Source organism: Sinocyclocheilus grahami, unplaced genomic scaffold, assembly GCF_001515645.1.
Source record: "Sinocyclocheilus grahami isolate Dianchi unplaced genomic scaffold, SAMN03320097.WGS_v1.1 scaffold87.1, whole genome shotgun sequence".
NCBI classification, from domain to species: Eukaryota; Metazoa; Chordata; class Actinopteri; order Cypriniformes; family Cyprinidae; genus Sinocyclocheilus; species Sinocyclocheilus grahami.
In genome coordinates this window covers 2,011,292-2,038,319 of record NW_015505266.1, presented here as the reverse complement: position 1 = coordinate 2,038,319, position 27,028 = coordinate 2,011,292, and the positions used below count along the sequence as shown (strand labels likewise).

Below are 27,028 nucleotides of genomic sequence, written 5' to 3'. Positions count from 1 at the left end.
GGACCATTTTTGGACCCAGACTGATTGTATTACAGGAATTCCCTGTATTTGATACTTATCTGCTTAACTAATGTAAACCATTTGAAACTTTTTGTAAATTGTTACAGAAATTACTTCAAAGTACTAGAAGGACCATTTTCCACCTGCCTGTTCCTGAATTTCCGGTATTTCATACCTATATAATTTACAGTAAATTTCAGTTTATTAATATTAGTGAAGTGTACCTGCCTGTTCAGTGTACTACAGGAATTTCTTGTATTTGGTAGCCAGCTACCAAACTAAAGTTAACAAATTGAAACTTATTGTAAATTGTAACTAAAATCACCTTTTCATTGTACTACAGGAACTTCCTGTATTTTTGAACAGGAACGTTTTTCAATACTTAAGCATAATGGCAATCTTATGGCAGTTGCTTAATGAATAATCATGTGGAAAACCAACACAAGTAACATCCAAACTGGGTTGCAGTGTCACCTTTGGTTCTTCTGCAAGATATTTAAATCCAGGATGTGAAACTGGATTTGTTGTGTGATTTAGTTTAGCGATCATATGGAAAAAGAACCAAGCAAAAAATTTATTTTCTGTTTTATTCTCAGTACATGGGTGAAATGACAAGTAAGATTGAAAGTCGAATATAAACAAACAAAAATGCACTGGAATTAACACTGACTACTATGGTCAAAATGAAGTCTAAACGTCCAGTCAGTTGTGTAATTTGGTGAAGTAACTTCATAAATGGTTGGTTTCATGTCTATAAGCACGTTGTATGCGGAAAAGCACATTGGTTGTTCTAATGTACAGTACGGACGACAAAGAGGCACACGTATACTTGGAAAAACCTCCAAAGCTAAGTCGATCTCAACTATGTGAATATTTTCTAGTGGGACACTGTTGTTAAAGTATTGTAAATGTGTTTTGTAATGGGTGTGTGGATGTACACAATTAACGGTGGACAATTTGTTATTTATTGGAAAAAAAAATTAAGCGACTCAACAGTACAAACAAAAGTAGGTCACTGATCGTATCCAACTTCGTTCGTTAACCTTGTCATATTTTACTCCATTTTTGTTGCATTGTGTAATTTCTTGTTTTTGCGGAGAAAGCGGTTACAAATTTTTTCTGCATTTGTTTATTACTGCTATGAATGTATTGCGTTGTTGTTGTTGTGATATTTTGTGTTCCTTTTCATTTGCTTTTATTATTTAATTATGCTATGCTGTAGATGTTCTAGATTTGTTTGAATTTAATGTCAAAGCTGATCAATATATTCCACACAAGAAATACTAGATAAAAACAATAAAGACTTTGAACGTACATAGCTTTTGATATTCATTTTTCTTATCTTGTAGCTGTACATCCTTCAGACAGATATCCATTCAATGGATATCTCAAAGATGTAATTTTTTGCCATTTTAAAACATTTTTGCAACGTTTTTCAACATTTATATGTTTGTCTGTTTTTAACGTTTTTCACACATTCGTACACAATACCTTTTCTTTCGCCAATGTGGGGTTTGCGTATTGTTGGTCTGTGCCGAAAGTTTCTAAGGTGCAGATGTTTAAGTCATTCCAAACAAGATGGATTCCCACAGTAATAACTTTCTATCATGTCCAAAACAAATAAGACAAAAACAAATATTGCTCTGTAATTAAACACAGCAGTACAATCCAGTGCAAACGTGAGAAATGACAACATTAAGTGCATTAATTGAACATAACACTAATAGAGCACCAGCAAGTTAAGGAAAATCTCAAGAAAACTGGTCATATTTTTTTTCACATATTTAGAAACGGTGTTTGGAAAGTAAACACCTAGCATCTTAAAAGGCTTAGTCAGACCTGAACTCCTGCATGTCATAGTTCTTTCTGGATGAATCTTTGGGGTGTTTTATCCCAAAACCAAACAGAAGAAACAAAGAAAAGAAAGCCTATTTTTGGACCAGTTTTGTTGAGGACCATTGTGTTTTGTTTTTGTTTGTTCACATTATTTTCATAATGTATTTTTATTACTGTAATACAGTAATTTTGTTATTACAGTTAAATTCCTGTACTACAATAATTTATTCTGATTTGAATACAAAAATCCAAGGCACTATGACATATACTGCTCTTATGTAATGTTTTAGAATTAAAAGTTGTCACATTAATTTAAATCAAATATTTGATTGCATTACAGTAAATGTTAATTAAACTCTTAAAAAATCTTATTAGTCCTAAAAAATAGGTTTAATTTTCTTTACAGAAAATAAGATTTTGTGAAATTTATCCATCTAGCTTTTTTGTTCACTTTCTCCTCCGTTTCTATTACTTGGCATCTAAGAAAATTAAGTGCTATTCATTCACAACTTCACTGTCTCAAACATTTTCGAGAATGAGTGCTGTGGTAACAGTAGCATTACTATGGGGGTTCATTCGATCTGTTTGGTTGTCTTTATGCTATAGTTGACAGTGTTTTTCAAATAACGTTATAATGAAAAAGAGGACAACTAAACCCAATGGCTATACCTGGACTAGATGTTCCTCTTTCATTTGTATTGTAGAAAAAACACAGAATGAAGGAAACATTTCTATTTTTTCTGCATCATCTGTCCTTTCAGGTCACTTACGAGAGACTTAAGTCTGAGGGCTGTGAAAAAAACACAAAAAAACAGTATCAGAATCTATTAAAATTTTATATTTATATATACATAGGAATAATAGTACTCTACCTCAAATTTTAACGAATCGGTGACATATCGGTTCTAAAATAAAGAGAAATGGAGAATAAGTGCTGTTAATATTTTAAGTATTTCTTTAAATGATATTGTAACTGTTAGGGGTGTAACGGTACATGCATTCGTCCCGAACCGTCACGGTACAGACGTCACGGTTCGGTTCATGCAGTCAGACGACGAATACAGTCAGTCACAGGCGATCAATCCAAATCCAATGCAACGCTAACCGTCACAACAGGAAAGAGCAGAAGAAGAGACAATCTACGCACCAACCCAAAGCAAGAACCGTTTTTTTGTTTTATTTTGGCCGATCTTATTCCAGAATTGCACACGAACTGCATTGCAGTCATTTCCCAAAATTTAATTTGTGTGGAATTTTTATGAGGTCTGTAAAAAGGAGAAAATACTGTATCAGGCAGATCAAGCTCACTGTTTGCGATGCTCAAAATATAGGAAGACAAATATGTGGGGGTTTATATGATTGTATCTCTGAGAAGAGCTGACCATCTTCAGAAATGTATCAATGGTCACCTCCATATAATGCATTTTAAAGTAGTGTTTATATGTGCAGCTGCTTTGTTTACAGCGGTAACCAAGGAAACGCTGTATGATATCGCTGCTGTTCCATAAGCGCCACCTGCTGTCAGAGAATAAATCTGCATTTACATTCAGTCCGTCTGCTGTTTTTGTTTTGTGCAGGTGTCTTATGTAGAATCATTTCACAAATCTAAAGTCAGACCATTCTGTGTTTGCTTTAAATCTTGAAATTATACAATCTAATTCAAATCAAAAACAACTGCTCATGTTAAATGTATTTAGCACTACTGTCTTTTCAAAATAAAATAATTAAAAAAAAAACATTTCCTGTTGTACCGAACTCATATCTAACCGTGACCCCAAAACTGAGGTACGTACCAAACCGTGATTTAGCTTTAAATCTTGAAATTATACAATCTAATTCAAATCAAAAACAACTGCTCATGCTAAATGTATTTAGCACTACTGTCTTTTCAAAATAAAATAATAAAAAAAAAAAAACATTTCCTGTTGTACCGAACTCATATCCAAAACTGAGGTACGTACCAAACTGTGATTTCTGTGTACCGTTACACCCCTAGTAAATGTATAATTATCATTTTTCATACCATGCGCTCCAGCTCGCCGTAAACCTCAGGCGACATTGGCATGAGTGTGTCGTTATAGTCTTGGGGCTGCCTAAAATTATTTAAAAGCAGTTATTTTTGCAGTCCTGTTTGGTAGCAGAGGAATGATATTTTAAAATGAATGGAAAGGATTCATTTATGTGCCGTTTACTTTTTTTTTTACTTAATCGGAATGGTTTGAAATTTGGCAAAGGTTTTGGAGCTTGCTATGTGAACACAAAAAAATAAATAAACATGGACATGATTTAAAAGGGTAAACGGTCCTGAAAAAAGCAGTCAAACTTATGGTGTGTGTGGCTGTGTGCACACCAACACCGAATGTAATTATTTGTACGAGTAGATTACATACAAAGTTGATGCAAAGACGCACATAAATGCGTCGGGCAGCGAGAATGATGCGAATTGGGTGACACGATATTCATAATATTTGCCTCAATCGCACCTTCCACGCAAATTGACAAATTTAAACTTGAGCAGGAAATTCGCATTATGCGCTGTCACGTATCCAATCAGCGAAGAGCTTATTGACACATCTGGTTTGAGACGTCTAAGTGTACCAGAAAATGGAAGAGAGCATGCGTGATGTTTTTATTCGTGCAAGTGACACGAAAAATATTCTGCGAGTAATCTAGAGTGATAACGCAATGCAAATGTTCGCTTCGCTTTGTGTGCACACACCATTATACTGTTTGCAATAAAAAAAAAACTACAACATTAGAAATGAACGGGAAGTTAATTTCATCTAGTGGAAATGTTTGGAACTGCACCCAAACACAATCTTACTGAAAGCTAATTTTTTGTGATATCGACCTCAAATTTGGAACACAAATTGCTTAGGCTTGGCTTTGATTTTCATGCAGTTTTAGAGTAAAACATGTTTTGGAAAATATATATATTTCACATAAAATATTAAAATTGTATTTTGTATATTTTTCGTAATAAACTTCTTGAACTCTTTTTTACTTTCACTTTTTTTTTCACTTTAGAAATTATCTGACAGGTTTCTTCTTTAAACAGTGGCCAAACGTAAGTCTGCTCCAAAGCATTCAAGGTTTACCACACTTTTCAGGTCTATACAGGTAATAAATGGATCATAACTATTCCATAAATATAATTTAATCCCATGAAATATCCTAAAATACAAAATATTAAGTAAAAAACATCAAACTAAAATACAGTATATTCATTTGACCACTATGCAAGCAGCATCAGAGGGTTAACATTGACTTACATTTCAGAGACGGAGATGAGAGTGGTGCTTATGTATCCCTCATGTGACTTATTATCCACATCCATTGGTTCTTGCTCTGGATAAACAAAAGCATATCTTTGTATATATACATTTTTTAATACATTTATTCATGTTTTACATGGTTGTGTGTTTCTTACTGTCGGTAGGTTTGGAGTAGTATTTTTTGAAGGCCTCGTCTTTGGGTATACTGGGATATAGGAAGCGCAGAGGGTTTTCTGGGACGTTGTCGGCCGCCATCACGCGATAATTGCGAATGATATCAGGAAGTGAGACGGCAGAGAGTTCCTTCTTCGTGTAGGGCTCCACGGAGCGAATCTGTGGCTCTTCTAAACAAACACAACACCAAACCTATGTAATGAATATTAAATTTGCAAAACAGATTTGATTTGAAGCCAAAGTTTAAGCGAAACCCACATCCAAACCCAAATTAGCTGTTTTTTTATGTTTTGATATCAAGACCGGATACATTTGTTTTAATTAGTCCTTTATTGTTCCACAGAGTGAAGGAACGTCTCACCGTTTGCGTCATGTTCAACCCAGCTGAATGTGATGGCTCCGTCACGGTTGCTCTCGCTGAAGCGCAACAGAAATGTCCCGGAAGCTTTGTCATGTAGCAGAGCTTTAGTTCGGTCCTTGGTCACAAAGCCCATTATACAGCTGCGAAAGATAGACAGGGTTAACACAGAATTCCATTGTGCAAGTCTATTACTATAAACACAATTTTTGGCATCTTTTTACACTTTAAAACTTTACACAACCAAATTTAAAAATGTGTTTATATATTTATTTAAAAATAAATCTAGGAAAATATTTCCTATGGTAATGAACAATTGCCACATATTCTGTCAATTGTGTTATTTATTTATTTAAATTGTGTTTGCATTTATTTAACCTAGAATTAATTCGTTTATTTAAACCAGAACGATCATAAAGATATTTTTATGTATTTTTGTTGTTTATGCATAAATGTAATCATTTTGTGACACTTATTTTACTATTATTTATGTACTATTTTAGTTTTTATTAATATTTTGAATTCATTTTTATTTTGACATTTTCCGTTTTCATTTTAATTTTTAGTCATTTTGTTTTATGCTTTTGTCAGTTGTATTCATTTTTGTTCTTTTTTAGATATAACTACTTAGGCTTAATTTAGTTTTACTTCAGTTAAATTTTTTTATTTATTTCTAGTTAGTCATTTTAGAGCTTCAACTTAAACTTATTTCAGTTATTTGCCAAGGCAACATTACTAATTTTCATTTAAAGTTTTCCATCTTATATTGACAGTTTTATTGTGTTTCATTTTGTTATGTGCTTTACCGCTTTTGTTATTTTTTTTATTTCTATTTCTATTCATTTATTTTTATTTCAGTTTTAGTTTTTATTTCCAGTTATTAATTTGAGTACTTTAGCTTAAACGTATTAAAAAAAAAAATTTGTTAAAGGTGGGGTAAGCGATTTTTCAAAAACGCTTTAGAAAACTTCTGTCTAGTACACTGGACGCGACAAAGCGACCGTTGAAAATCTTTGAAGTTTGTGTCAATACGTCATTAATAGAACGCAACAGCAGTTTTCTGTCGGGGATTTGTCGTGTCGTGCCGCGCCGCATCCAGTGTAGATTCTATTTTATTATCGTTGTTTTTGTTATTTTTAAATATTACTACTTGGGTTTAATTTATTTTTAACTTTTAACTTTGGTTTGTCTTTTTTCCAGTTAGTAATTTTAGTGCTTTATTTTAAAATTGTGTTTTTAAAACATTTCGGTTTAGGTTTAATTTATTTTATTACACTCTTATTTTATTTCCAGTTAGTGCTTCATCTTAAACCTATGCCAATTATTTGCCAAGGCAACCTTTCTAATTTTTATTAAGTTTATAATCTAATATTTATTTTCAGTTGAGCTTTAGTTTCATTTTCAGCCATGTCATGTACGTAACATTAGTGTGGAAGAGGACTTGCCTTTGGCTCAGAAGTCAGCATGTTGTACCACATGATGGAGGCCCATCCACTGGGGAGCTGACTGACGTTGGAGATCACGACTATGGGCAGAGACGTGGCCTGAAGATGGAGAGTGAGAAGAAAGTAGATGATGATCATGATTTGGTGCGGTTTATGTTTTTAAACTCGGTTGTTCTGAAGAATCTTCTGACCTCAAAGTTCATGACCATTCCTGACCAGCAGAGCTCAGCCTCAAAGGTGATGGAGTGAAGTTCCTCTGTGACGATCAGAGGGCCCTGCCGAACATTCAAGAAAGAATTTAGCCAAAAATGGCAGTTTGAAAAGCTACCAAGTTTAAAGCTTGACTATACAGAAGCTGAAAAGTGAAGAAGAGCTAAACAAAGAGGGAATTGCATTTCTGCTTGTTTCTTACACTAAATGATTATATGACTTCAGAAGACTAGGAAAACTGAACACAAGAGTTATGGACTACTTTCTTGATCATTTTTATGTGATTTCTGGAGGTTTTTTATGTTCCACATAAAAACGAAAGTCATGCAGCTTTGGAGCAACATGAGGGTGAGTAAATGACAGAATTGACCTTTTTTTAACAATTTAATGACAAGAAACTAGAAATGTGTTCTTTTATTCAGCAAGGATGCATTAAATTGATCAAAAGTGACAGTAAAGACATTTATAATGTTACAAAAGAATTTTAATGAAATAATGAAACAAAAATTTTAAATAAATGTTGAACTTTCTATTTATCAAACTATTCTGAAAAAAACAATTTCCACAAAAATACTAGGCAGCACAATTGATAATAAACTAATAATAAATGTTTCTTGAGCAGCAAATCAGTGTATTAGAATGATTTCTGAAGGATCATGTGACACTGAAGACTGAAATAATGATGCTGAAAATTCAGCTTTGCATCACAGGAATAAATTACATTTTACAATATATCCAAATAGAAAATTATTTATTTCAAATTGTAATAATATTTCACAATATTACTGTTTTTACTGTATTTTTATCAAAAAATGCAGCCTTGGTGAACAGAAGAGACTTTTTTTCAAAAACATTTTGAACTCACCTCACTTGTTCTGTTTCCGGTTACTTTCTTCTCTTTCAGTTGCTGTGAAGTAAAAATAATTGTGTTGCTGTTGATTACTATTTGACTAAATTATGACTTTAAACTGGAGCTACACTATAATTTGCTATTTCTTCTTTTCATTTTACCAGATGACGGAATTCTGCTGCCATCCCATTGGATTCCTCCATGTTCATCACCTTCATGGCCGTTCCCAAGATGTTGAACATGCGAAACCTAAAACAGGAGCAATACTAAGTAAGTAAGTGGAATTTAAATTTTTAGGGTAATTGCCCCTTTAAAATAGTATGCGAATAAGGAAATTATGTAGGACACACCCTTTACGTTTCTCAACGATATCCCTGAAAGATGAAAAGAGACACGTTAACACAATGAAATGCATCTTAGAGTGTTTTTTTAATGCATGCTAAGCTAAAAATGCTAACCACACAAGTGACTCATTACACGTGTATGCTAAATGACTAGCTAATTTAGAGACAAAAAAAATCCCTGATTTACAGTTGAGTCAGAGTATGTACAACACGTACTTGTCGAATTGCACCTTCACCCGGACAGTGTGGTTGAATTCCTGAAGTTTTATGAGCAGCCTGGAGCACAGAAATAATGTGATTCATCATTCATCAACTGAATATTATCCGGCCTTTAAATCCAGAGAAATGCGAATCCTCTGCTGTGTGTTTACAGTTACCGTAATTTGAGGGTGAACAGAACACCAGTCTTCAGCACCAAAGGTCTTTGCAGTTGGGTCGGCATGCATGGCTGTCGCTCGACTACCAAGGAGCTGACAAAGTAGACGACAATAATTCATTGTTAGTGACTCCTTTCAGCAGTGGTGTATCAAGCAAAGTAGGTTTCTTACTTTGTGATGAGATTTTTGAGGTTCAACATGATCCTGTCCTCCAGAGTGCTTTTGCTGAGGGTGATGGGATCGTTGTCGTATGTGAATTTCTGCTCCAGCTCCAGAAGTTTCTTGCGCTGCTGCCTGAGCTGAAGCAGAGATTCTCCTAGAGAAGTAAACCTTATGGAAAAAACAAACACAACACAAAAATATATGATTTAAATGTGATTTTCTAGAGCCTAAAAGTGTGATTTAGCAAAATTATCAATATTTATATACTGTGAAAATATTTACTATTGTGACTATTTCTGTGTAGTTTTGCAAGCAGAAAAGGTCTCTAAAATTGTGCACAAACAAGTCCATTGTCAGTGGGGTTACAAAATTATCAATATTTATATACTGTCAGTATATTTAATATTATCAATATTTCCCTGAAATTTTGCAGACAGAAAAGTTCCATACATTTTTTTGAGCAAAACAATTCAATAGTGTAGCGAAATTGTCACGGATTAACTATATTTCTGTGAAATTTTGCAAGCAGAAAGGGTCGGTAAAATTTTGTTCGCAAAAAAAACATCCATTGTATTCTGTCATCAGTGTATCGAAATTATCTATATTTATATACTGTCAATATATTTAATATCGTCCATATTTCTGTGAAATTTCGCAAGTAGAAAATGTCTATAAAATTTTGTTCGCAAAAAAAAACCCCAATCCATTGTCTACGCTCAATAGTCTAGCAAAATGACCGATATTTAAATATTGTCAAAATATTTGTATACTGTCAATATTTCCGTAACATTTCGCAGGTAGAAAAGGTTTATAAAATGTTGCGAACAAATATAACGAAATTATAACTATTTACATATTGCCAAAAATTTTGCAAGCAAAAAAGTTCTATAAGAATTGAACAAAGCAGCTTTCTAACTTGAACCCGTGCAAAATCTTTCGAAATTCCAGATTGTGTGGATTCCTATAGATACCATTATATTTCTGTGTGGGTATGACATGATGATAGTTTTACTCAAATGAAACGGTCAAATGCTGATGAAGTGACTCTCAGAGCAGTTCTGGAGATGTTGTTCATGTATTTATGTCCTCATTAGTGAGACGGCAGAGGTTAATATCACCGGAAACGTCACGCGCGTTTCAGTACGAGTACTACACAAAACCACGCATCTGTGCCATTCATTAACACACAGACACGCAGAATTCATATTTAAATATGAATCGTTCTGCGGCTTTATATTTACAAATACTAGTGGGAGCGGGCTCACTTGTGTGTGTGTGTTGTGTGTGTGTGTGCGTGACCATAACGTAGGACGCAAATGACATGCGTTCGTGTAAATAAGATAAATAACATAAGGCTATTTAGTCTGCTTAATAAAAGAACAAGGTTCTATAGGAAAGGTAACTTTAAATGATTTCTTTTGTGATCTGGCGCTGTAGAGAAAATATAGTTAAATATTAACTTGACCTTCAAGGGGGGCGGGGGCGGGGGCGGGGGCGGGCCGCCCCCCTAATATAATGGCAGGGGAAACACTGTATACTGATGTTTGACAAAATTTCGAGAGCGAAATAGGCAATACAGAGTTTCTTTATTTTTCAAATAAATAGCTAGTTCTGACCACACTGTAGGCGTGTCAAATTTACTGTCATTTGACAAATTTTCTAGAGCGAAATAAGCAATACTAAGTTTCAGTACTTGCCAAAAAAAACTAGCTAGTTCTGACTTAAGGTGATGTGACATTTACCATTGTTCAACAAATTTTCACAAGCAAAATAAACAGTATTGAGTTTCAGTACTTGTTCAGAATAATAGCTATTTCTGACTAAAGGTTCAGTCATATTTACTGTTGGTTTGGTGAATTGTCGCAAGATAAATAAGTAATACTGAACTTCAGTATTTGACGAAAAAATAGCTACTTCTAAATTACGGTGCAACACATTACCATTGTTTGGTGAATTTTCACGACATAAGCAATACTGATTTTCTATACTTTTTGAATAATTAGCTAGTTCTGACCTAAGATGCGGTTACACGTGATGTTGCAAGCGAAATAAGCAACAGCAAGTTTCAGTACTTGCTGAAAAAAATTGCTAGTTCTGACTTGAGTTGCGTCACATTTACAGATGTTTGACAAATTTTCTAGATTTTCGAGAGCAAAATAAGCAATACTGAGTTTCTATATTTTTCAAATAAATAGCTATTTACTGTCGTTTGACAAATTTTCGTGAGTGAAATAAGCAATACTTAGTTTCAGTACTTGCCGAAAAAAATTGCTAGTTCTGACTTGTTGCGTCGCATTTACCGATGTTTGACAGATTTTCGAGAGCAAAATAAGCAATACTGAGTTTCTATATTTTTCAAATAAATAGCTATTTACTGTCGTTTGACAAATTTTCGTGAGTGAAATAAGCAATATTAGTTTCAGTACTTGCCGAAACAAATTTTCACAAGCGAAATAAGCAGTAATAAGTTTTGGTACTAAAGGTGCAGTCATATCCGTTTTTTGGCAAATTTTCGCGAGCGAATTTCAGTACCTGACAAAAAGTTACTTCTGACTTGATGTGCGTCACATTAGCTAGTTTGGTGAATTTTCACAAAATAAGCAATACTGCGTTTCTATAGCCTACTTTTCGAATAATTTGCTAGTTCTGAAACTTACCATTGTTCCATTTTTTTCGGTACTTCAGTTCTGACATAAGGTACATCACATTTACCAATGTTTGACTAATTTTCGAGAGCGAAATAAGCAATACTTTGAGTTTCTATACTTTTCAAATAAATAGCTAGTTCTGACCGAAGATGCAGTCACACTTACTGTTGTTCAACGAATTTTCGCGCTCGAAATAAACAATACATAAATTTAGCTGAAATTTCAGTAATGTGGCCACACATTTAATGAAAAGTTGTTTTTTGACTACAAATAAGGCATTTTTGAATCCTGTTACCTCTGCTTTGTAGAGTTTTGCTCTTGAAGTCGTATTCGTCTTGCTGGTCTTCTAGATTTTTGATAGTCTGCTCTGTGTCCTGAAGGGAAATTTGAAAAAGATGTTTTACACAACTTTTCTATGAGAATTAGACATAGAATGCGATAGTTTTTGTGTACATCACCTGTACTTTCATCTTTATGTCTTTCACCCTTCCATCCATTTCTCGATGTTTCTCCACGATCATGTCATTTTGGGTGCTTTCGGTTCGATTCTGTAATGAAATACTAATTACTAACGTAATGTCATTATGTGGAAAAGAGCAGCTTGGACAATACTGTGAAATATCTCCTTTTGTGTTTTACAGATGTGCGATAAATTGTTTGTGGTTGAACTATTATTTTAAAATTATTTAGATATATTCAACTTCACGGTTTAGTGTTGGAAATCAGTGGTTGTCGTTTATTAATTCCTGACCTCTGACACTTGGGCAGCGGCCAGAATCTTCCTTTCCTCGCTAAGGTTCCTACTGATGATCATCGCCATGGAAACAGGATTGTCTTGGAAGAGGCTCTGAAACACAAGGTTTGTTAACTCAGAACCTCAACTGTTTGCATGTTGCAAGTTGTTTTTCTGATCTGTTTATTGCCTAATGATTCAGAGGCTGCGACACAAATGCTTAAAGGAAATGATTGTGTAGCCAGTTGCAGACAGGCACCTGCAAGTTCCTCTTGATCTTGCGGATGTTGTGCTGGTTCAGGAAGTCTTTCTCCATCGCGAAGCGGCTGTGTTGGTGATCCAACTGGGTCAAAAGATCATGAAACCTCACGGTGGCCAGAGACTCATTCTCCACATTAGCAACATGGTCCCTTTAAGAGAACAAAGGACAGATGATTCACACCAAATGAAGCTGAAACTGGTTTGAATTCTATTTTTAACATAATTCCTATATTTGTGCCTACATAACGCCTCTTTTATCGGGAAGATAAATTTAATAAGTAATACAAAATGGCAATAAAAACTATTTATTTATGTTGCACTGATTCTTATTTGTCTTATTGAACAACTAATACTGCAGAATTTGCCTTTCTGTTGCCCTCACTAGCTCTGGACAACCCATGATGCCATTTATATGATGTTACCGCAGGTTAATTGTGTGCAGAATATATTGTTTTTCTGGAAGATGTCATATTTGAAGTAAGTTCATCTGAAGTTAGTTTATTAACATCATGTGATCTCAACATGAAGGCCTTATGTACAATAAACAGTTATTTAGCTTTTTTGGTAAAGAGTAGATTTCTTTACCTGTAAAAATGTAAATACAAATTTAAAAATAATAATTATTATTATTAATATTATATAAACAAAATGCACATTTAAAAAGTATTCATTAATATTTTTAAATAATATTATTTTAACATGTTAATATTAATATTCTAATTGTATTAAAAAAATATGAATGCACATTAAACATATTAATTAATATTCTCATGCTCATATTTTATCAAATATAAAAAAAACATGCACATTAAAAAGTATTCATTCATATTTTAATATTTAAATATGCTTATGATTAATATGCTAATATCATTATTCCAGTTACCCTTAAAAATGTTAATGCTCATTTAAAAAAATATCTTACAATTTTCCTATTTTAGTAATATATTAATAATTTCAATTAATATTAACTTTTTAACTTCATAAAAAAGACTGTTAAGAATCAACAGGTTGCTTAGTTTAGCATTATTATACTTGCAAAAGGTTGTGGTTATGTGTTTGACACAGTTGTAAAGATGTAAAATGGTGGTCCGCACCAGTCGTGGCTTTCTATCCAGCTGCTGAGGTACTGCCGGATGGCCATTGGAAAGCTGTCATCGTACAGCTGGTCGACCTGTTCCAAAAACTTTGAATCCAGTTGTTGAAGCTCCAACCACTGACTCATTTCTGCAACTCTGTGGGCTGAGAGTTAAAATACATGACAAATTATGGTTGATAAAAACAGGCCAGTTTTTTGTTGTTGTTGTTGTTTTTTACAAAAATCACATTAAAAGCAAACAAAGCAGATTTCAACAGAGCAAAGCATTTCTCTGCAAGATGCAAGATAATGAGATTTCTATCTCGAATGAATGGCTCATTACATCTTGAGAGCTGATTGTGTGGTGTGTTTTTCTAACCTAGTAGCTACTTACACATTTTCTAAAACTCTTGTGTAAAACTGTAAGTTGTATATTATTATTATTATTACAAATGCACACATTTTTATTGTATGGCAAAGTCTGTAGTGAATGTAGGAGTGTTTTGTGCGTTAAGACAACGAGATATTTAAAAGATTTCATTATTGTTATGAAAATGTTTTCATAGTTTTAGTTTACAGTAGGCATAATTCAAACCAGGACGATAAGAATAACCGAAGTTTGAATATGTATGCTTACATTAAAACAGAACATTAGATTGCGTTACAAGCCAATTATGATACCTTTATTTTATTAATGTATAACATTAAAGCAGAAACAACCATTGTCAAGTAATGTCAAAAAGACTACATAATATTTATTTTATTTGTAATGCTTAAAAACAATGTGTAGAGTATGATTTGGAGGTATTGTTTTTGTATAAATATGAAGTCTTTATATAAATACAGTACAGGTCTACAGTTTCTTCATTCAGACAGCTAGGTAAACGTGGCTGGGTGCATGTGTGTGGCTTTTTTAATACTTAATACTAAATTCACAAAGCTTTTTATTTCTGGTTCTCAGGAGGTTACATTTGTTCAGCAAGTTTGATCTTTCAGTCTGAGTTGGAATCAATAATAATAATAATGCTATATTGATAGATGTTATTTGTATTATTATTAGACATAACAGAATTCATGAACACATGATATTGTTTTGCCTGCATTCACGAGGGCCACATGTAAACTGCAGAAGAGTTTACATATGACCTTACTATATAAAGGCCTTTTATGTTTTCCATTGCGTTCTTACTAGTAAAAATCCTCTAATAACATGCGAGATCTACGGATTACATGTATTCTGTATGAGGATAATATCGCGCATTAATCAAACGTGAGACCAAAACTTCCTGTAAAATTTCACGCAGAAAAAAAAGAACGCGGAAATGAAAGTTATTATTGTGTTACTCACCTCCTAACGTTATCCGAATCCGGTAGAAGTACGAATCCACGGATATATTACATTTGTCTTCCACCGCAGCAGAATAACGCGGAAGAACAGGCCAGTTCCCTGTTATTGTCGATTTGTTATTAATTTCTCCGTAGTCTTCCCGACTCCTTCTGCGCGAGGAGCGTGTGTGTGTTTGAGCGACAGCTGGGTGGACCAATCAGCGAGCCACATTTTGTTTGTGCGTATGCACTAGCCAATCAGCGCATCCGGGGGTCGTTTATGACGCAAGGTGGAATTTTGGACCAGACGTTGTAGCGCAGCCCACGTGATTTATAAGAAACTGAAAGTCTGAAACTGCGTAGTAGACCAGAGAAATGTGCTTATTTCATCACCGCGTAAAAACTGTGGGAGAAATGCATGTTATGATCTCTTTTTGTAGTTTGTTATAAGAAAGTAATTTGTTTTAATAGATGTGGACATGGGGTCAATTAAGGTGAAGGCGCATTAATTGGCAACTTATTGATTGCAGTGTGTGTATTATTGCAACTAATGCATTTTGTCCTGCCTTTTAAATGTTGGCAAGCGTTTTTGTTTGGTTATTTTATTTTTATTTTATTTGATATACTACATAAAAAAATCTAGTGCAACTAACCATATATCGTGCATAGTTAGGACAGCATTTAAATAATTACTTTTTAACGTTTTTTTATTTATTTGCTGTCCTAACTATGCACCATACACACACACACACACACACACACAGTCTGATCAGCTATCCTTGTGGGGACTCTCCATAGGCGTAATGGTTTTTCTACTGTACAGACCGTATATTCTATTGCCCTACACCAACCCTACACCTAAACCTACCCCTCACAGGAAACTTTCTGCATTTTTAGATTTTCAAAAAACTTCATTCTGTATGATTTATAAGCTTTTGTACCCGTGTGGTCCCCACCGTGACACGAGTCCCCATGAGCCTGTGTGTATTCAGATTTAAGTCCCCACCAGGTTATATAAACCAGTACATATATATGTGTGTGTGTGTGTGTGTGTGTGTGTGTGTGTGTGTGTGTGTGTGTGTGTGTATGTGTATATATATAAACAGACACACATTAATATTTATGTATATACTGTATATCCAATATATATAATCAACTATACAACCTCCCTAACTGTTACTATTGAATCACACAGCTAAATGATATGCACAAACCTTTTTGAAAAATCAAATTAAGACATTTATAAGTGCACTCATTGTCCTGGGGACAGACTTCTACTGTTGTTGCCCCACAGGGCCTCCATCCCACTGGGGAGCCCTCCAGAGAACAAAATAACAGAAGAGAGGCTTTAGCTTCCATGGAATGTGGGTTTGTTGGTTTTGAGCACCATAATGTGCTCCACATGCTTGGAATGGTGTCAGTGGTGTCACTCTGTTAAGGGTAACAAAGGGACAACACTGAAGAGGTCCTTTAAGGACACGCGAAAACAACTCGGAGACATCAATAACAGGCATTTTACTTGGTGCATCAGATCAAAACTACAACATGATTTTGAACCGTAGAATCTATATAATTAATTCCATGTTTTAAAAAACATCTCTATGCTCGTCTCTAGCCTATGACATTATGTAGGCTAACTAGTGAATTGGCTATTTAATCAGTGTTTTTTGACAGGAAACAAAAGATGCAGGCTTTTGGGTAGTTGACATGTTCCAGCAATGTCTAAAAAGCATGTAAAGATTATTTGTAAATGTAAAAATGATGACCAGTTACAGCAATAACAGAGTTCTCTTATCCCTATTATATGTCAACTACCCATATGCTATGAAACTGCAGAATTCCTAAAGTCTATTGTTTGGACGTCATGTTGAGTGAGTTTCTGGGTCAGTGTTCCTGTTTTTGGGTCACTGGGGGATAAGTGACTTTATATAAATAATCAACTATACAACCCCCTTTGACATTAATTTAAAACTTAAAGTACTTTAGCATTTTTTACATTCTGCTATCAAGCTGGTAAAGCCCATCAGGTCATCTCAATGCTCAAATGCATTCACAGAGGAAGCCTTATACCTTCATAAACAAAGAAAGCCTTGTCACCTTGGTACTATTGTTCTTGTGTGCAAAAGTCGATGAGAACGAACTAAAAGAACTGGATAAGTTGGTTTGTTGGGATCCTGGTGTGGTCAATTGTTTTAGCAGGAACTATTTTGTCAGGGACAGGGTAAAGGTTATTTTCACTTCCCCTCTGGTCCAAAGTAGTGAGGGCTTGCTGTCGTAGCTACTCAAGAAGCTCAAGAGCAGCCACAAAGGTCCACGACCATTGAAGGGATTTTTCCGTAGATTATCTGCTCACGGTCATTGAAATACAGCATGTTTATGGGTGACATCTTGGTGGGCGTGCAGCAGGGGCCTACGCTGCCCCGAGGGTTGGCCTTGTTGACGATGTGACTGTGGGGGTACTTCTGCACACATTCACCAGAGCAGTAATTGGCCTTGTAACGCTTGGGAGCAATTATCCAGTCCCAACCGAATTCCTCAAAGTCAACGGTGAGTGGATACCGGCAGCAACGGGACTCAGTGGAATGCTCATCGCAATCGAGGCCGGTGTCCCGTCTGGTCCGCTTGCCAGTGTCTGATATTTTCACCTCCAGGAAGGGTTGCTGGAAGGGCGAACGTAGGAACAATTAGCTAAGTCATGGTCAATGAAGTTCAAAAGTGCAATTAAGAACATACTTGATATTACTTGCTATACACCCCAAACAAACTTTACCAATCAAATCTATGTTCAAGCATATAATGACTCTTTGTGGAGTTTGAATGTACCTTGTAAGACAAACCCAGACCTTCGTTCATCTTCAGAACACAAATTAAAAGGGTCATATGATGTTGCTAACAAGAACATTATTTTGTGTATTTGGTGTAATGAAATGTGTTTATGCAGTTTAAGGTTAAAAAACACGTTATTTTCCACATACTGTACATTATTGTTTCTCCTCTATGCCCCGCCTTTCTGAAACGCGTAGATTTTTACAAAGCTCATCGGTCTGAAAAGCGAGGTGTGCTCTGATTGGCCAGCTATCCAGTGCGTTGTGATTGGCCGAATACCTCAAGCGTGTGACGGAAATGTTACGCCCCTTACCATACTGTTGATGCCCTGTCCAGCCGGAACAACGAGACAAAAATATTAAAATCCATTATAAACGAGGCATTTGTTGCATCCAGTGGGGACATAATTACGGATTATAATGACTTATACTGTTTTTTTACGCGTTGCATCGCGCCGCGTAAACATAAAACCATGTCTGCATTTGTGATCGGAGAAATGACAAACAACAAGCGCTACTCTTACAGGCTGAGCGTCAGAACAGCCGGCATTGTAGTCTACTCTCCCAGGATCAGGAAACAGTTCTCCATAAAATGCACTGCACACATCTGAATATTTGGGTTAAACTGTTCTGGAACAGTGTTGTAAATACAACTTAACCACTGATTTCTAGTCGTGTCCTCTTTTGGAAGACCAAACAAAGTAGTTTCGCTTTCACAACGACATTGTTAAAATAGTCCATGTGACGGAAGAGCAGAAATTGTTGAATAAAGTCATTTTTGTTTTGTTTGCACACAAAAAGTATTCTTGTAGCTTCATAAAATCAAAGTCCCTTTAAGACAAGTTATGTCACTTGGCGGCCATCTTTGAAAAACCTCTCGGGCATGCAAGTGCAGCTCCTATCACTTTGTATGGGGAAACATCAAATTCTACAAAACTGCTCAGTAAGCTTGCAATTAAATTTCATATTTGAAATCACCAAAGAAATCTCATAACAACTGTGTCATAAATGTTGTTTCTTTTGCTCAAAATAGCATTATAAAAAGCTTATTTTTCAGGCTAGATCAGCCAGCGCACATGCGCAGTCCTGAGCACACGTCTCAGAATGCTGATTTTTTTTCTATAGCAACCGGGACTTCTAATGGCAGCTGCAGTGACACTCTGACTTTACAGATTAGTGATTGGCTCTTTCATTCAGAAGGTGGGGCTTCCTGCGATTGAGTGGCCATATTGAGTGTTGCATTTTTCCCCATTCAAAACTATACGAGTGACACATCTTGGGTATTCTATAGTCTTTGATCAAATTAAGTTTGAACCCCTGATGTCACAGGGACTATTCTAACAATGTCCTTACTTCCTTTCTGGACCTTAAACGTGTCAGTTACATTGCTGTCTATGCAGAGTCAAAAAGCTCTTGGATTTCATCAAGAATGTTTTAATTTGTGTTCCAAAGATGAATGAAGGTCTTACGAGTTTGGAACAACATGAGGGTGAGAAATTAATGACAGAAATTTCATTTTTGGATGCACTATCCCTTTAATTAGTTGGTTCAGGTGTGTATGATCAGGGTTGATCTGGTTGATCTACACTTTCATAAATCTTTGTCAGATCTGTTAATCAAAGTTTGTCCTGCATTTGACAAGCCAAATATACTTTGTTGGCTCCTAAAGAAGCATGGACCTAAGTACCAATGCATGCACTGACTTACCAGTCCTTCTTCTCCAGATTCTGCAGAGGTCACAGCCAGATCGTTTCCATTTGCATCAAAGGCCTTGATTTCTATCCCAAAGTGACTCTCAGGCTGTTTGAGCCACAACTGCAACAGCTGCTTCATGTTGATGTGCTGCCAGGAGTTTGTCCGGGCGTTCACATCAATTTTTTGTGCTCGTATTCTTGAGTGGTTGCTCCCTTCAGACAAAGACCTCAGGTGAGATATCTGGATGAAGACTGTGGTTGGCTCCTCAGCTGGTCGGAGGTAGATCCAGAGCAGAGCTTTGAGGATGCTGTTAGGCATAATCTTTGGGCTCAGTGAGAACATGCAACACTTTGGCATTCCCTCAAGATGGGTGAAGGCTTGAGCTGCAAGGTATAAAGTTTACTAAGACCATGTATACCTTTTTCACCTTATACTCTCAGAAAATAAAATGTGCAAAAATTGTACCTTTAGGGCAGGGTTCCTCAAATCCGTCCTGGAGGGCCACTGCCCTGCAGAGTTTAGCTCAAACCCTGATCAAACTGACTTACCTGTGATTTTCTAGGGATCCTGAAGACCTTGATGAGCTTGCTCGGGTGTGTTTGATTAAGGTTGGAGCTAAACTCTGCAGGGCATTGGCCCTCCAGGGCAAGATTTGAGGAAGCCTGCTTCTGCACAAGAACTTGTCACCAGGTCAGTACCCTTAAAGGGACAACTTAGCAGCTTATTTACCCCTAAAGGTTCACAGTAGTACCTTAAGGGTACATGTTACTACTCTAATGTACTAGTATGCACCTTTCAAAGGTAGATAAGGTTCAAAGTTGTCCCTTTAAGAGTACAACAGCCCCACTGACAAGATGTTGCACCATCCCTAAACAATAGGCAACTCTGCTCCTGGGACCACTGTCCTGCAGATTTTAGTTCCAACCCTAAAACAACAGATCACTTGAAAATTCCAGGTAGGTATGTTTTATTAGTACATTTGGAATAAAAATCGGAGGGACAGAGGCCCTCCAGGAGCGGAGTTGCCCATCCCTGCAAAAGTTTATGTCAAAATCCTATTGTTGTTAGAGTTACTGCAACAAAATTTTAATTCTCCAATCAGTATAAGAACCTTTATTATTCTTTCTTTACTCTCTTTTTCTGCTGACACAGTTGGAAAATATAAATCACCACAGTTTGATGTAACATTTATGGAGTAACTACTGTATTTTGGCAGAAACTAAGGTTTCCATTGAAAGTCTTTGAAAAGAGCCCTTATTTTCACAGGCCAAATGTGCTTTGTATGTTTCCTCTTGGTGCTCAGCTTTGCGTAAAACAAGGTTTGTTGCCTTTGGCCATCTTCCAACAACAGCTGAATGAATGAACCATAGTCGGTTCATAGTCAACCATTTCAGATAATACAATGGCCCTCAAATGTATTTGGACACTTAAGCCACACTTCAAAAAGTATGAATGTCATTGCATTCAATAACAATATAACAAACGAAGTAGCATCTGCAACTGATGGTCAAACTTTCACAGAAGTAACTTGACATACATTCTAAGTGTGACTTTTGTGTCCACACGTTTGTGGTCACTATATATTGCAGTGCATCTTGGTACTTACGTTCTGTGGCCATGGTAATGATGGTCTCACTGCTGCCTTGTTCCTGATCCTCACTAATACCTCCGTTTTGGTCATACTGATCCAGGAGCTCCTGCAGTGGAGGTGCCTTGGGTAAGAGTAGCTTGACCGTGTCTCTGCTGATATTCGGAGCTTGTTCTAGACGCAGGATGCTCAAAATCTGAGACTTAATGGAGTGCAGGCGCATGAGTTTACTCTGCTGTCTAAACTGACAGGTCGTGCATTGGCCGTTGTCTTCTCCAGGTGTCACAAATGCTTGCAATGTTGTTGCTGCTGCTGTTGAGCTCAAGCTCTGACTGTGAGACCCCAACACACTCCAAAAGCTCAGATAAAGAAGGATAAACATGTTTTCTGATGCGTCTTTGCAGACGTTTACGCATTTGGGAACGGACGGCCTTTATGCAATCTCTCCAAACAGCACTGGACAGATGTTCAGCCTCCCAGGCAATTTTATACTTAAGATTCCCTGCTGTTAGATATCGTATGATTGGTGGGATTGATAGGAACAAGTCCAGATGAGACGGCACAGAGAGGTTCAGGTCTTTAGGTTTTGATTTGAGGATTTATCTTATAAACTTCATTATAATATAGATAATAGATAATTCGTTATAGATAATTCATAATTATCGATTCAATTCTGATGCACCCAAGTACAATTGAGAGGATGTTCTGAGTGTTCTTTTTAGAATGTTTGCATGTTGTGCCTAGGGTATTATGGGTATTTGCTAGGGTGGTTTTTGCCAAGTAAGACATGTTCCTGGATCAACATCTTTTGATGATCCTGGATCAACATTATTGTCCAAAAATATAGACTTAACCCAATCCCTACCCCTAAACCTAACCTTACCCATAATTTATTCCTAAAATCAGAGGGAAATGATAGCTGATTAACAAGGGTGTAGAAGCACATAACCCTGATTTTAAGCCTACAGATACTTCCTGAAAAGTTATATCTCAATTCTGATTGGTTGATTGGAATGTTGTTCCAGGATCAACAAGGATGTTGATCCAGAAACATGTTGTACTTGGTGAAATCACGCTCACCGCGGTTGCTATGAGGTTCATAGAGATCATTTTAGCCTGCTGCTATGTAATTGCTAGGGTGTTCTAAGTGTTCTTTTTAGGATGTCATCATGTTGTTGCTTGGGTGTTATAGTTAATGTTATCAGTGTTGGGAAGGTTACTTTACAAATGTAATAGGTAACAGATTGCAAGTTACCTTATTTAAAATGTAATAAGTAGTTTAACTATTTCAATGACTTTTAAAGTAGTTACTGATTAGATTTGATTACTTTTCTAAATTTCTAACGAATGTTTTTAACTGTTAATCATTTACATAATAATATGTAATGACAAAAAGACATAAATCCCACATTGTGATGTAGATATGTGGGGGTGTGTTAGAACGAGCCATTTTAGATAGGCGTGACTGACTCTTAACTTTTATAAAGAGTATCTCTTTGGATTTGAGACTTTAGTCTTTGCAACTTTACAGATCTTCTTTATGCACCAAGAGCTTGTAACACTCCAAAGAGAAAGGAAAAATTGAAATCGCATCATACGACCTCTTTAAATGGCAGGAGGCATCGTGCACATCAAAAACAGGCAAAGCAACAAATTAATATTATTCAATATATCCTAGCTTTTTACAGAAAATATTCAGATGTAAAACCCTTTGTAATCATTAACATTTTCTTAAATAACTGTGTCGGTTACATTTATTTTGTAATTAAATTACATAACCCTGTTACTCCCCAACACTGAGTGTTATATAGTGTTAGAGTTGGGTTGCCATGTTGTTTCTGAAAGGTTTTTAAAGTGTTGCTATATGTTTGGAAAAAGTGTTTATAAATAGTTGCTATGTGGTTGTTAGGGGTTTCTCTGTGATTTTTAGCTTGTGGCTATACATTTAATAGGGTGTTTTTAAGATACCCTCATGTTGTTTCATTGGGTGTAATGGATCGTTGCTAGGGTGCTAGGTTGTTCTGAAAGGTTTTTAAAGTGTTGCTAAAATGTTGGGTTAAATTCAACCCAGTGCTGGGTAAAATATGGACAAACCCAGCTATTGGGTTGTTTTGACCCAGCATACAGTATATTGTTGATAAAGTGTTTCAATGGGTTTTTGAGTGTTTTTTAGCTTGATGCTATCCAATTGACCCATCGCACGGAGCTTGGATTAATGTCGGTGGACTTGAACTTGAAAAACTGTGTATTGAAGTCTTTACAGGGTTGAAACAAGATACCTTCTGATGTTCATTCATGTTTATTTCATGTTATAACTACTAAAGAGGAAGCAATGATTGGTTCACGTGTTTGAACTGAGGCGCTACAGCGATCCGTCACGACACATTAAAGAGCCACAAAACGGTATATATTTTTGGAATTTCTTACAAAATGACAAAATTTGAAAGCTGACATTTTGTTTCATACAAAAAGTAACCTGCTCTGTCTTGTCTGTCGATGCATTGTCAGTGTCGTCTTTGCTCCACCTTGTATTTTTAACTGTGAGAACATGATGTGTGGCGTGAGAGCGTCACGGCTTGTAGGACATAGCAACAGTAAGAAAACAGGGCGGTCTTTGCGAAGGGTCAATTCAGTGGATGTTCTGAGTATTCATTTTGTCGCATGTTGTAGCTTGGGTAGTTGCTAGGTTGTTCTAAGACGTTTTACGTGTGTATCCAAGCATTTGATAGTGTTTTATACAAAATATTTTCTGCATAAACACCTGAAAATGGGTGTATGAGGAAACACCACCATTTTTATATTGGTGAATGGGCTTTCTTCACTTTTAGACCACAGTTATCTTGTAGCATTGTGATTTGGTGATGGGTTGCCTCTGAAATAAGCAGAGCTGGCGACTGAAGACATTGTTGCCACAGCTGTTCTGTGCAACTGCAGATACAGATGCCTCTGCTCTATCTATCTCTCTTTTCCAGCAGTGCAGCTTTAATAGATGCATAAATAACAACAGATGAGAGCTTGGCAAGGACAGAGGAAGTGGGATATTGAGGGTGGCCTTTGGTGGGTCAGTCACAGCACCACCTGCTGGTGGATCATCAAGTTCTTTCAGAACAAACCAAAACTAACACTCCTCAGAGAGATAAAAGCAGGTGTAATGGAGAATAAAGCTGTGTTGTAATGAGATATTTGGAAAGATAAAACCAAACTGATTAATCTGTTGGATATTTGTTCAGTTTATTGGGTGCATGTTACTCTACGTCTTGTGATAGTAAAAACAGCTTGGTGTGATTACTATCATTACAACTATGAGATCTATGTTGCGGTCAGACAATGGGTGAGTCTACTTAAAATATGACAGCACAAACCACAACTCTTTTTTTGTTTTGTTTTGTTAGTTTTTTTTAATTAATGAAAAATGTCAGGCTCTTTTGCATACCTAAAGAGTGTTACAGTACAATTACTTAATTTATTACATTGTCACTCACTTTAAATTAGTTACTTGGAAGTGGCAAGAAAGGTATTTATACATTGTCTATTGAAATATGAGCGGTGCTTGTCTGTGCAATCCTTGCTGCTATTATCCTAAGATATTTTGGATGGTTGCCACTTGCCAGTGTGTTGAAAAGTTCTTTCTATGGTCTCCTTGCTGGTTGTTCATGTCAAAAGAGCACATTTCGCACGCCTCTTATTCTGGTCCCACCTTTAGTGTAAGTGTTTTTTCCAAAATCTCTCTCCTTAACAAGCTGCACAATTTTATTTATCATTCATGTTTGTAAAGTGGTTATAAAGTGCATTTCGATTAATGCACTTTCAATGGCAGTCTGTGGGTTGTGCACCAGAGGGTTTTAGGTTGCACATCAGCGTGTCTTTACTTGATTTGTTCTTGTGAGTTACAGTCAGCATCATTTCCTCTGGTCGGCCGCCTCCAGTGCTATGTTAGCATTCTCTCTGGCATTCTTTAACAGCGCAGACACTTTTGCTTCAGTCTAAAAATCAACAAACCAGAAAAACTACCATGATCACCAGGAACAATTCCAATTGGCTCTTTGACATTTATGAGTTCCTCAAAACAAGTTTCGTATCTCTTAAAGAGTGGTTATTAAATGCTGAAAAAGTGTGGGTTATTAACATGCACTATGGGAACCCTGACCTAGATCTACAATTTAATAGCAGTTGTTGATACTCACGGCAACCCTGAATGAAGAATCCGTGATGTCCTTCAGGTTTATAATAACGTTGTAATACGCTCCAAATACTGCTGTTTCCAAAGCTTTTGCCGATACCTGCACATGACAGGAATCATGCATTGAAATAACTGCTCATATCAGCTTATTTATGACCGTCAAAGTCATGTTATTTTTCATTTTTCCAAATGCAAAATCAGCATTTTACTCTCAGTGGAAAGTGCTTTGCTTGAAAGGATGTTTTTTTGTCTTGTGTGTGAGTCATCACAAGCATAAACATTACATATTTAAAAAAATAATAATTATATAGTCCAGTCTCACCTGAAGGTCTGATTTACATGCCACATTTCCGTATTTTACCATCTCTTTAAAAACAGGCCACAGTGTGTTTATTCTCTCTGCCAGAGAGAGAGGGACGCCCACCGCTGCCTTCAAACCCTCCTGCATGGCTTCCTCCCTCCTGTACAGTCAAAGAACAACATTCAGTAATTCAGTTCCACTTTAAAATAACTGTAGCCACATTAGGGGTTTGAAATTGTGAAAGGTCGTCTTAGCCACTGTGCCATGTTTATGTGTGTTTTTGCCAATGCAGCTGTAATTTGCATTCTACAACTAAAGAGAATTTACTTTGGCAGTCAAATGCAAGTTGTGTAACATGGTAGTTATATCATCAGGCTCTTCTCTGCAAATATATGTCTAGTCTTTCCTGTTTCTTTTTGTGATGCATGACATGTCTTTGCATCAATCAAATGCTTAAACTGGTTTAACATGATACAGAATGTTCCTTAGTTTTCTGGTGACATGTATTGTCTCTAGTTTGATGGATTATAAGGATGGTTTTGTTTGTTTGAGCTTCAGAGGTGATTAACCGTACCTTTTGATTTCATCAGATGTGGCTTTGGGCAATTTCAGAGCAGCCTGCAATGAAAACACGAAAGAAAATAATTAACACATTTTTTTGTGTGTGACAAGGTATTCTCATCTAGACATATTTTACAGCAATTTTGTTACACAAGTGGCATATATATGCTGGCAAATACATCCATATATTTTAAGTGGCCAACTGTACATTTAAATGTGGTCGTGTACCATGTAGCTGTTAAAGGCTGTTGAATCAGCGTCCACTTTTAATAATAAGTCGTTCATGGCTTCATGAAATGGAGGAATGAGTTTCCTCATCTCCGCATCCAGAGACTCAAACTGCCTCTTCCCGTATGTCATCTGACCGACCATGCAGCCCAAAGCTGCACCCTTACAATAAGACACATAGACGTAAAGATAAATAATATTTATAATATATAATGCAATTATTATAGATTCAAAATATATATGTGTGTGTGTGTGTGTGTGTGTGTGTAAAAATACAAAATAGTTTTATTAATACATATAATGTACAACATATAGAATATACATAATATCAAAGTCCCTTAATATAATATATAAGAACACATAATATAGGTACACATATATGTCCTATATGTATGTCCTCTCTCTCTCTCACTCTCTCTCTCTCTCTCCCCCTCTCTATACTCAATTTTAAAATACATATAAAATAAAATTATTATTATAATAATTTATGAATATTACATATGAATATTAATTTAAAGATGTTATATAAAATGCTATCAATCCTTTATATTTAAAATACATATAAAATAAAAAACA

General features: G+C 35.9%; 3 protein-coding genes across 4 annotated transcripts in view; all 3 read right to left on the bottom strand.

The window, feature by feature from the left end:
* Positions 1–569: 569 nt before the first annotated feature.
* LOC107586991 (signal transducer and activator of transcription 1-alpha/beta-like) lies at positions 570–15,273 on the bottom strand. Its single transcript, XM_016274574.1, has 20 exons — positions 15,097–15,273; positions 13,768–13,912; positions 12,672–12,822; positions 12,431–12,526; positions 12,138–12,227; positions 11,975–12,053; positions 9,041–9,212; positions 8,870–8,962; positions 8,709–8,768; positions 8,499–8,522; positions 8,310–8,397; positions 8,164–8,205; positions 7,280–7,363; positions 7,070–7,187; positions 5,647–5,859; positions 5,267–5,455; positions 5,109–5,184; positions 3,860–3,929; positions 2,709–2,741; positions 570–2,626 (listed from the first exon to the last, which is right to left on the bottom strand). Exons 2-20 carry the CDS (start codon positions 13,893–13,895, stop codon positions 2,603–2,605), a joined length of 1,830 nt encoding a protein of 609 aa, XP_016130060.1. The 5' UTR covers positions 13,896–13,912; positions 15,097–15,273; the 3' UTR covers positions 570–2,602.
* Positions 15,274–17,194: 1,921 nt separating this feature from the next.
* On the bottom strand, positions 17,195–21,621 carry LOC107586967 (growth/differentiation factor 8-like). Its single transcript, XM_016274552.1, has 3 exons — positions 21,201–21,621; positions 19,607–19,977; positions 17,195–17,734 (listed from the first exon to the last, which is right to left on the bottom strand). Exons 1-3 carry the CDS (start codon positions 21,562–21,564, stop codon positions 17,366–17,368), a joined length of 1,104 nt encoding a protein of 367 aa, XP_016130038.1. The 5' UTR covers positions 21,565–21,621; the 3' UTR covers positions 17,195–17,365.
* A 2,821-nt stretch (positions 21,622–24,442) lies between these two features.
* The window catches only part of ftcd (formimidoyltransferase cyclodeaminase), a 10,644-nt gene continuing 8,058 nt past the window's right edge, over positions 24,443–27,028 (bottom strand). For both annotated transcript variants that reach the window (XM_016274546.1, XM_016274547.1), the window contains 5 exons: positions 26,453–26,614; positions 26,238–26,281; positions 25,685–25,823; positions 25,367–25,462; positions 24,443–25,165 (listed from right to left, as the gene is read on the bottom strand). In XM_016274546.1, coding sequence (XP_016130032.1) covers positions 25,082–25,165; positions 25,367–25,462; positions 25,685–25,823; positions 26,238–26,281; positions 26,453–26,614 — 525 coding nt within the window. In that variant the 3' untranslated portion in view covers positions 24,443–25,081. The remainder of the gene's footprint in view (positions 25,166–25,366; positions 25,463–25,684; positions 25,824–26,237; positions 26,282–26,452; positions 26,615–27,028) is intronic.

What these genes read in the sequence shown, in the direction of transcription:
- LOC107586991 (XM_016274574.1), bottom strand. Translation starts at nt 13,895, where the DNA reads ATGAGTCAGTGGTTGGAGCTTCAACAACTGGATTCAAAGTTTTTGGAA. An exon ending in GGCAAGTCCTCTTCCACACT is followed by an intron (nt 5,860 to 7,069) that starts AATGTTACGTAC and finishes AAGTGTAAAAAG; the next exon opens with ATGCCAAAAATTGTGTTTAT. An exon ending in GGTTGAACATGACGCAAACG is followed by an intron (nt 5,456 to 5,646) that starts GTGAGACGTTCC and finishes GTGTTTGTTTAG; the next exon opens with AAGAGCCACAGATTCGCTCC.
- LOC107586967 (XM_016274552.1), bottom strand. Translation starts at nt 21,564, where the DNA reads ATGTTTATCCTTCTTTATCTGAGCTTTTGGAGTGTGTTGGGGTCTCAC. An exon ending in CATTACCATGGCCACAGAAC is followed by an intron (nt 19,978 to 21,200) that starts GTAAGTACCAAG and finishes TATACCTTGCAG; the next exon opens with CTCAAGCCTTCACCCATCTT. An exon ending in AATCTGGAGAAGAAGGACTG is followed by an intron (nt 17,735 to 19,606) that starts GTAAGTCAGTGC and finishes TCGCCCTTCCAG; the next exon opens with CAACCCTTCCTGGAGGTGAA.